The sequence below is a fragment of the Glycine max genome, chromosome 2 (genome assembly GCF_000004515.6).
Source record: "Glycine max cultivar Williams 82 chromosome 2, Glycine_max_v4.0, whole genome shotgun sequence".
Taxonomy (NCBI): Eukaryota; Viridiplantae; Streptophyta; class Magnoliopsida; order Fabales; family Fabaceae; genus Glycine; species Glycine max.
Window position 1 is genome coordinate 48,381,752 of NC_016089.4, and position 11,333 is coordinate 48,393,084.

The following is an 11,333-nucleotide window of genomic DNA, read 5'->3' on the forward strand; positions in this document are numbered from 1 at the left end:
TTCTAATTAATTAATTAACTTTTTTTATGATTAACATCTATTCCACCGATTATATTATTAACCTGAACATAATTTTGATTTTTTTATTTTACTTAATTTTTATTTTTTTTAATTTTAAAATAAAACTATTTGATCCTCTTATTTAAAAAAATTCATAATTTTTATTTAATTTTTAATTTTATCTATGTTTTATTTCTTTTATTTTGGTCTAATTGATTCTTAATCTTAATATGTTCATTAATTCAAGTAATATGCAATAAATGTTTTAGTTAATTAACATGATAAAAAAAATGTAAAAAAATTAAGCATCAGACCAAATTTGTGAATTTTGTTATTAGAGAAATTAAAATTATAGATTTAACAAAGTATGAAGAATAAAGTTATATTTAAACTTAATTAAATATATATGAAGTGTAAACAAGTATAATATATTAAATAAATATAATGACAAAAAAGTAATCGAACCATTTTGTAATATTTATTTGAAATAAAATTGATTTTGATTAATGTTTGTATGTTTTTATTCTAAAAGCTAATTAATTAGTGACAAAACATCCCTAGCTATCTATATGCTATTAGTCTATTACTAAAATGAATTTTGGACTTAGAGTTAAGTTTTTAACGTGAGATTAAATTGTGAATATTTACTTAGAATCATGTTTGACGATATATGTGTGAATCCAAACACATACTTAATAAATGTTGGGAACTGCATGCATCCAACTCAACGTTACATGCATATTGTAACTTATGCTTCAAGGTGAGTCAACACAGTTCTTTAACGCAACTCCAAACACTAATGTTAATTTTACTTCGTATCGTGGCACTTACCCCTCCGGATTTTAGGGTGATCATGTTGCTCAAATGTCCAGCTTTGGGTCAGGTTTTCTATAACTTTTCCTTCGTTTTTTTATGTCACGGGGGCTTACCATACTAAAGTAGTTTTCTTTTACTTATCTTACACTAAAAAAATGGGAGGGCAATATTATTAAAAAGTAAAGGGTAGGCAACATCGTGCAACCTTCATTTAGCGGTATAATCGAAATGAATCAGTAGAAAATGAATATGTATTAACTAGATATATACCAAACCCCACTTATATGAATTATGGCATTGGTTCATCATGTTTAATTGTTTATTCTCTCGATCGATGCACTCCGGCAGGCAGGAATTTTTTTTTAAAAAAAGTACGAGAGGAAGGCAATAAAAAAAAAATTGATCACCGTGTAGATTTTCTTGTAGAGCCTCATCCTAGGTATTATAATTATAATTTATAACAAATATCAAAGGACCATCCAAGAAACATCAATCATGGTATCTAGCTGTTGGTCACTGATACTTGATAGTAATAGTGTCTATCCGCGTAAGATATTGTATTTAAGTACAACGCATGATATTGAACATGGTAAATTCACTATTCCTCTTCTCTCCTTGTACTATAGTTAGCATACCCTCCACTTTCGTTCAGTAAACATTTCTCCACTGTAGTTGTTTTCCCCATGGCAAACCATAAGGATGAGTCCCTTGGTTTCACTTTCACCTATGATGTTTTCCTGAGTTTTAGAGGCGAAGATACAAGGCACAAATTTATAGGACATCTCCGTAAAGAGTTGTGCCAAAAGGGGATAAAGGTTTTCTCTGATGATAAGGACCTGAGGATAGGAGAAGGTATTTCACCTGCTCTATCCAGTGCCATTGAAAAATCTAAGATTTTAATCGTTGTGTTTTCTGAGAACTACGCAGAGTCCACATGGTGCCTTGATGAACTCGTTAAGATCCTAGAATGTACCAAGATCATCATCAGGGACAAGAAACAACTTGTTTTCCCAATATTTTACCATGTAGACCCCTCAGATATACGGCATCAGAAAAAAAGTTACGGTGAGCACATGCTGGAACACCAAAAAAGGTTTGGCAAAGACTCCCAGAGAGTGCAGGCATGGAGGTCAGCTTTGTCTGAAGCAAGTAACTTCCCTGGCCACCATATTAGCACAGGGTACGTACCAACAATTCCTTTCATGTATATATATATATATATATATACATACTTCGGCTGTTGAGTTTCCAGAACATTGATCTTCCTCACTTGCACTCCAATGAAATAGTAGTAATATGTTTTAGGTTTTTAGCAGTGCACCGCTACGTACAAAACATTAAAAACCTCTATATTCAAATTCTAATTTAACACAGACTAATTAAGCATCTCTTACCTTTTTAATGTTACAGAGCATTCTAAGAAGATTTCCAAAGCAAAAAAAAAAAAAAAATTGGAGACATTTTCAATGGTTGTTTCATCAAAACGAAAAGTTTAGAATTTGTTGAGATCGTTTCTTTAGGTTTTGGTGGGAAACACCGAGAGATTCCACGGTTAGCATGATTAGAGGGATAGAATCAAAGTTTACTATTTTTTTTTTCTTAACATTTTAATTTATTATTTTTTATGAGAAATAACACTTGTTTGGTGTGTGAGAAATAATCCTTCATATAATATAGTACTGTTGATAAAACAAATAATGTGTTGTGCTCCTACAGGTACGAAACCGAATTTATTGAAAAGATAGCTGACAAGGTCTATAAACACATAGCTCCTAATCCTTTACATACTGGTCAGAACCCTATTGGACTTTGGCCCCGCATGGAAGAGGTAATGTCACTCCTAGACATGAAGCCTTATGATGAAACTGTACGCATGTTGGGTGTATGGGGACTCCCTGGAGTCGGAAAAACAGAACTTGCCACAGCTTTGTATAACAACATTGTGAACCACTTTGATGCCGCAAGTTTTCTTTCCAATGTTAGAGAAAAATCAAACAAAATCAATGGCCTGGAAGATCTACAGAAGACACTTCTATCAGAGATGCGAGAGGAGCTAGATACTGACTTGGGCTGCGCAAATAAAGGAATGTCTGAAATAAAACGCAAGCTTGAAGGAAAGAAGGTTCTTTTGGTTCTTGATGATGTTGATGACAAAGACAAGTTAGAAAAGTTGGCAGGAGGACGTGATTGGTTTGGTTCTGGTAGTAGGATCATTATAACAACAAGGGACAAAGATGTGCTAATTGCTCATCAAGTTGATAACATTTATCAAATGGAAGAGCTCGATAAACACCATTCTCTTGAGCTCTTTTGTTGGAATGCCTTCAAACAAAGCCATCCTAAAACAGGCTTTGAAGACGTGTCTTTGCGTGCTATAGATGTTGCCAAGGGTCTTCCACTGGCTTTAAAAGTAATAGGCTCTGATTTGGCTACACTTGATGAAGAAAGTTTAGAAGATTGGAAATGTGCATTGGAAGAATACGAGAGGACTCCTCCTGAAAGAATTCTAGAGGTGCTCAAAAAAAGCTACGATAGATTGGGTAGCAAACCAAAACAGGTTTTCCTGGACATAGCTTGCTTCTTCAAAGGGGAGAAAAAAGAATATGTTGAAAATGTACTTGATGAGGACTTTGGTGCAAAATCCAACATCAAAGTACTTGTCAATAAATCTCTCCTAACAATTGAGGATGGGTGCTTGAAGATGCATGATCTAATACAAGATATGGGTAGAGATATTGTCAGGCAGGAGGCACCAAATCCAGGGGAATGCAGCAGAGTATGGTATCATGAGGATGTTATTGACATACTAACTGATGATTTGGTAAGAATCATCTACTTTTTTTGTTTTGTTTTTTCAATTTATACATTCTAGTAGTCTATTATATTAATGACAATATGCAATTGATGTTACTTGTTTGTACTTGTTTTAAAGGGAAGTGATAAAATTCAAGGGATAATGCTTGATCCCCCCCAACGAGAAGAAGTCGATTGGAATGGTACTGCCTTTGACAAAATGAAACGACTCAGAATTCTCATTGTTCGAAACACATCTTTTTTGTCTGAGCCTCAACATTTGCCAAATCATTTGAGGGTGCTCGACTGGGAAGAGTATCCTTCAAAATCTTTCCCATCAAAATTTCATCCGAAGAAAATCATTGTCATCAATTTACGTAGAAGCCATTTAACATTGGAAGAGCCATTTAAGGTACAAATTCAATAGCATGTTTCCTTTTTCTATTAACAAACACTTGCATAAATTAATTGTTACATTTAAAAAGATCAGTAAATAGATTATTCTCTTTTTAAACTGTCATGATGCAATAAAAAATTGTTATGTGCATGATAAGTTTATTCATTTTTAAATAGTTTTGTTCAAACTCATGCATACCTTAATTTTTCTGATTGGTTGATGATTCGATCACTTTGCCAAACAATCACAAATTGATATCTATTTTACAAAAGTTAACAGACTTTTATAGCAATTACTTTAAAAAGTCATATATGCCATCGTTTTTTTATTGGTTGACAGAATAAAACTTTTTATATTGATAATGCATAGAAACTAAACTTTTAAAAAAGATAACATAACTCAAACATTGCTAATCATTTTGTTGACCTTTTCTTTTTGGCAGAAATTTGCATGCTTGACTAACATGGATTTCTCATATAACCAATCTATCACTGAAATGCCTGATGCGTCAGAAGTTCAAAATCTTAGAGAACTGAGACTTGATCATTGTAGAAATCTAATAGCAATTCACCAAACCGTTGGATTTCTCAAAAGGCTTGCTCATTTAAGCGCTTCAAATTGCACCAAACTCAGAAATTTCCTGCAAACAATGTTTCTACCATCTCTAGAAGTCCTTGACCTTAACTTATGTGTAAGGCTTGAACACTTCCCAGAGATAATGAAGGAAATGAATAAGCCATTGAAGATTTATATGATAAATACTGCTATTAAGGAGCTGCCAGAATCCATTGGTAATCTTACTGGGCTTGTTTGTATAGAGATACCAAGTAGCAGGAAACTTAAATATCTACCAAGTAGCTTATTCATGTTGCCAAATGTTGTTGCCTTCAAAATTGGAGGATGTTCTCAACTTCGGGAATCCTTCAGAGGTTTCGTTCAGAGCCCTTCAGCAGCCAATGTTCGTCCAACATTACGAACATTGTATTTTGGAAATGGTGGTTTGTCAGATGAAGATCTTCTCGCAATTCTCTATTGTTTCCCAAAATTAGAAGAGTTAATTGCATCAGAGAACAATTTTGTATCTCTCCCTGAATGCATTAAAGAATGTGATCACTTAACAAGTCTCGATGTGAGCCTTTGCGGGGAGCTTCAAAAGATTCCTAAATGTACAAAATTGAGAATTCTTAATGTTCATCATTGTGTGAAACTTGAGCAAATCTCGGACTTGCCATCTACTGTCCAGAAAGTAGATGCAAGATATTGCTTCTCTTTAACTAGAGAGACGTCCGACATGTTATGGCTTCAGGTATCACTACTTATTTTAGCTAAATCTTATAGCTTTATTTTAGGAAAAATAGTATGAGTAAATTATACTGACCACTATTGAGATTTCATGAATTTATATAAACTTTTCCTATTTATTCTATCTCTACACTAATATTCCTTAATTGTTTTTTAAAAAAAACATTACACAAATATCTCTTATACAACATTATATTGATCCTCTTAGTTAGTGGCTGATCCAAAATCCTGGGTTAGTGGGGACAAAGAAGCTGACTTGCAGCTAGTGTTATTCGAGAGTGAGAAATAATAAAATAATGAGTTCTAATATAATAAATTAGAGGAAGCAAAATACAAAAATTTAAGCCATTTAGATGTAACTTATCAAATTCAGGGGTGCATTTGCACATCTTTAGATATAGTTAGAATTAGTGTTTATAAAAAATTCGTCAATGCTCTTAATTATTTGAAAAATATTATGTAAAGAAATGAGTGTTTATGCAATTTTGCACAACTTTAGATATAGTTAGAATTATCTACTCAAATAATATTTCACATATTGTTTTTTGTACTTCTCTTGTACGAGAGGAAAAAAGAGAGGAAAGCAAATGTTTTGAAATTAGGGGTTAAGAAAGGAGGCATTCAATTTGCGAACCCAATTTAATTATATTTTTGTAGGTTAGAGTCATTGGATTGAATTAGATTTTTTAATACATTTTAGTCTAAAAATGTATGTTAGGCTAAAAACATAAAAGATTAAACGTGTTTTACAGCTCACAATTAGTATTCATAAAACTTCTTTTGCAATTCATAATACTGAAAAGTCAAAACCGTAATTAATCATAAACAGTAGTCATAACAATATAGTCCCAAATACTTAATACATTTCCCAAACAGATAAACAACACTTCCTATTAAAAAAAAACAGATAAACAACACTAACAATTAAATACTTAAAGTCTAAAATAACATAACAAAGATGAAAAAACTAAAATAGTAAAACTTAATAAGTTTCAAACTCAATCAATATTATTTTTTATATATATTTATCTGTTGAGTTGGGTTGGGCTCATCTTATTTGAATCTCAAGAACTCATTATCCAATTCAATTTTAATTTGGTGTACTTAAAAAGGTTAAAAACACATTTTTAATTCTTTATGTTTTTTATTATATTTAATTTAGTTATTCATCTTCTAAAAAATTTAATTTAGTCCATTATGTTTTCAAAGTGATTTTGTTTGAATATCAGTTGTGTTCTATAAATTTTGTTGGGAACATGGGATAAAACTCCTAGAAGATCACGACTAAGTAGGTTACAAGCACACCACACTCAACCCAAGATCTTGAAGCATTATTAAGTTTGTGACTTTTTTTTACTTATATATTGTTTAACTTGTTCACCTTTATCTAATGTGAGATTTTATTTTCACACTTAAACTTCAATAATACTCTCAAGCGAGAGTTTCTTTCACATGTATCATTTCCCTAAACGAAAGTCTTTTTTCATAAGTATTACTTACCCTGTTGGTAACCCTTAGAGCTTAGACATTGGTGCCAATATATGTTCAAGATATACTTGCACCACCATATATACTGATGCGTTTATTATTTATGATAGGTGGCAAAAGGGATACGTGGATTAGAAGTGGTGATGCCCCAAACCGAGATTCCAGAATGGTTTGACTTGGTTGATAATATTAATGGAGGAAATCCTCGTTTCTGGGCCCGTGGCAAGTTTCCTATCATTGCACTAGCATTGGCCTTCCAAGATGTGAGTGAAAGGGCGAGACAATCTCGCCGTCAACTTGTTGAGCTACACCTACTTATCAACGGTCGATGTGTTCCTCGCAAAGGGTATTACAACTTCAAAATTGCAGCAGATCACGTCTTAATTTGTGACCTACGACTTCTATTCAGTGATAAGGAATGGCTTGGCCTTGATGCGTTTCTCGAGCACGAGTGGAACCTGGTGCGGGTTTCATACGAAGCCCCGTCCACCTTGACGCTAAGTGGTTGGGGAGTCTTTGTGTACGAAGAAGGAGCCAACATGGAAGATGTCCAATTCATGTGTCCCGATCCCAAGTATTCGGACATGTCTCCGACAAAATTAGTTCCAACGACGAAAGATCCTAGGCAGGAACGAAAAAAGATGATAGACAATTTATGCCTAGACGAAATGTTTGATGGGATGTTGATGGAAACCATGGACTACGAAGAAAGAGACGATTTTGCTGATAAAGATTTTGCAATAGAGCAAATGCATATTCTAATGGGAGGATTAAAGGACTTATCCACGCAAGCTAAGGATGAATTGGAATCCAATGGCTCAGCTTTACAAGATAATAATAAAAACTCCACCCTAACTTGGTTGCTAGATACAATCAAGAAAATAGATAATGGAGAAGCTGAGCCTCAAAGCTTTTACCATAAGGATCTCGCATTGATTGAACTAAAGGATAAAGTGAAGCCACCTATGGATGCAGCAGAAGAAGCTTCAACCTCTGGTCATCAGTTGCAAGAAATGATGAGAGAAATATTCTATGATGGAATAACTGATGGACTTCTTGAAGCACAGAATATATTTCCTTCTCTAGATATTGTTAAAATCAGAAGTGCTGCCATGAACAAGGGCAATAGGGTTGCATGGTCAGCCGAAGGGAATGTGATACTACCCACGGTTGAAATGAGGACATACACGAGTGGAGTTCTCGGTGGACTCGTTGAAGCAAAGGAGGTATGCTTTCCTGATTTGGACATATGGGCAACACTAAATACTGTGGTAAGTAGGAGAGGCATTCAAGCATCTTTCGCAGCACCACCTACGGTTCCACAATTGGATTGGACCACAATCGTACCTCCTTCGTCACGCTCTCAGGATCCTTTGTTGGAAGCATTCCTGATGATGAAGCCTGAAAGCTCAGAGTCTGAGGCCAAGAGTAAACTCTTCTGGAAGTTCAATGAGGAACACCAAGCTCTACGGAACAAATATGTACAACTTGAAAATGAAAATGCTGCTCCGGATAAAGATATAAGTGACACAGCCAGCAGCCCTTGGAAAAATCAATATGAAGAATTGATTCAGAAATTCAACACTCAATCCGATGATGAGTTTATTGCAAAGAAGCATGACATTATTGCCTGCAAATGTGACACAGAGTATGAGAAGGTGTGTGCTGTTTTGAAAGGAAGAGCTGAAGAATTAGGGAAGCTATACAATGCTGGGATTGAAGGCTTCCAGAACTCACAGGAGTTTCAGGATCTGATAAGTGCAATATACTTGAGTGGACTTAGGGATGGACTCCTTGAAGCACAAGCCGTCTTACTTGCTCTCAACATGGACAGAAAAACTCCAGTGTTTAAGGAGAAAGAGGAGGAACATGTTATTGATCATGATGTTGCCGTTAATGAAAGCGCCATTGTAGCGGATATTCCAATCCCTATAGGTCCAGATGTTGACAATCCCATTCGTGACACTGATAACCCTTCCAGCTCAAAGGATTTTTTCAATTGGCAGGAATTTATTTAAGAGATGTGGCAGATATAAAATGATGCTGTTAGATTGTACTATCTGTGTCACTTTCATAAGATTCGTGCCACCATTTGTTTTTAGTACTGTAATAATCCTTCACTGTACATTTAGTCTTTTCTAGTGTTATTATATAATAGTTAGTGTATGTTTCATGGTTTAAAATTGTGACTGCATCAAGGTATTTTGACACTCCACAATCACATCACGACCACAATTACGATTGCATCGCATTTTCCCGCAATTTAAACCATTATGTTTACTGTGGAATTTAATTGTTTCCATTATTTTTTTTAGTTTTGATTTGATTTCACATTTGAGAACTTAGAACCAAAATCTATTTGGATTCTAGTAAGCTAGTAGCGTTAAGTTTTCACTGATATGTATGAGTCAGAATTTAATATTTCAATTAAGACCTTGATGTGAAAATAAGTTATTATTATATGGGCTTACTGCAAGTATCCGCGCCATGTGTTCACATGGTTTGCACTTGTTTTAAAGTGAAGTGATAAGATTCAAGGGATAATGTTTGATCCCCCTCACCGAGAAGAAGTGAACTGGAGTGGTACTGAGTTTGAGAAAATGAAATGGCTAATCATTATTAACACCAGGTAGTCATCACATAATTGCAATTAATATAACTCTTGTTAACTATTTTTATTTAAGTAACCAGTTTCTATCATGGTGAATTCAATTCTTAATAACACCAGGTAGTCATCACATAATTAGAAACTCTTGAAAGTTTAATAATGTGTTGTTTTGGTTTTCTACTGAATTATTGGTTGGTTTTTAGGGAGGAAAATCATCTAGGATTTTCAATTGCGTCTAAGCCTTGAAATACTATAGTGAATGGAAAATGACCGGTGCAAATGGTGTGTAGAAATTTGGCATAAATCTCAAATCCACTGTCTCTGCAATGAGGAAAAACTCAGAGCCATTTACTAATTCCTTGTGATGGAATTCATTGATCAATGATAAATGTCCCACTTTTGCTCTTAATTCTGACGTTGAGTCTAATAAAATGGCAGGAAAACTTGGTTTATTTGCTTAGCTAAAAATAAAAGGAAAACTTGGTTTATTTTGACTTTTATACCTGCATTGGACTTGTCTAGTTGAACAGAAAGAATAAGTGATGAAATATTTTATTTCTATAATTGCAGTGCGGTTCCCATTCTTTGAGTATGCTTGTTCGTACAATTCTATCAGATAAGATGCCAGAAGTTCCAACGGTATGGGAATATGTAGTTCTATGTGTTTCGCAACTGAATTTCATCACACCATTAGAAATCAAGTTACACCTTATAGATTTTAAGTCTGATAGGTTACTTGAGACTCTCTGTATCTATTATGATAAAAAGCTTTTCAAAATTGTAGCATTATAATGAACGTCGGTATGAGCTGCTTCCACGCTGCTTAAATTAATGGGTGTAAGAAATTGTTGCTTCATGTAACTTTGGAAGGTGTGTCCATTCATTTAAACGGTAAACGAAACACACTATATAAGTCTGTTATGTTACTTCAGAGTCTGCCTCTATTATGATAGAAAGCTTTTGAAAATTATAGCATGGTCATGAAAGTTGCGGAATGTGCTTGTTTCCACGATGCTTAAACTTTAATGGGGGTAAGGATCAGAAAGTCAGCCCAGTCTTGGTGCATTCCTACTGGTTATGGACTAACATTACTAAAACAAAATACTTTTAACATAGATTATTTTAAATATTTAATTTTAATTTTAAATCGATATAAAAATTACTGACATTTAAAGTATCAACACTGTAATGAAAAAATTGATGTTAAAATATATAACATCTATTTTTACAAAAAAAAAATATCGATATTATATAATAAGAAATTTTTAAAAAAATGCAAAAATTACATAATGGTATATCATCCTAAAGAAAAACTGAGCATATGTCATGTGCCCTTGCTTTTGATTTGATCTGTGTCACGAAATGTCAAAACATCAATTCTATACTCTTCCAAATCTTGACTCTAGTTGTTTCTTTATTTATTTACTAGTTTTTTTTTTAATAATATGAACAATACTCGAGACTACCGGTATAAATTGACTTTATACTAATTATGGTCAATGCGCTTGTATTCTTTATAGTTTTAAACTAAATTGAATGAAATACAATTTATTTGCATATATATTTCTTTCTCGAACTTTTCTTTTAATTCAAGTTCTTTAATTTCGATGCGAATTTTACAGTTCTTTTAAATGCTTTTGAATGAAATGTTGTTTTTCTTTAAATTTCTGTATTTAGCTTAATTTTCAAGTTTCTTTTACGTTAATGAAGTTGCATGTTCTGATAAAAAAACATTAATGAAGTTACATTCTTTATTTGCGTTTACTATTTAATGTCTCATTGCATTCTTTTCAAGTTGATTAAATTTTCCATTTCTGCATATTTAGTTTTTTTTATATAAAAAAATGCGCATTTTTTACATTTTATTTTTAAATTGTTTCGTCCATCGATCCATTTAATCAAGTTGAATTCTATTATACTTTTCTTTCA

At 33.3% G+C, this 11,333-nt stretch overlaps 1 protein-coding gene across 1 annotated transcript; it reads left to right on the plus strand.

Moving 5' to 3' along the window:
* The first annotated feature begins 1,381 nt into the window (after nucleotides 1-1,381).
* Nucleotides 1,382-9,110, plus strand: LOC121173506 (disease resistance protein RUN1). Its single transcript, XM_041009418.1, has 5 exons — nucleotides 1,382-1,996; nucleotides 2,533-3,637; nucleotides 3,749-4,021; nucleotides 4,449-5,312; nucleotides 6,907-9,110. The coding sequence occupies exons 1-5, from the start codon at nucleotides 1,500-1,502 to the stop codon at nucleotides 8,812-8,814; spliced, it is 4,647 nt and encodes a 1,548-aa protein (XP_040865352.1). The 5' UTR covers nucleotides 1,382-1,499; the 3' UTR covers nucleotides 8,815-9,110.
* The last annotated feature ends 2,223 nt before the right edge of the window (nucleotides 9,111-11,333 follow it).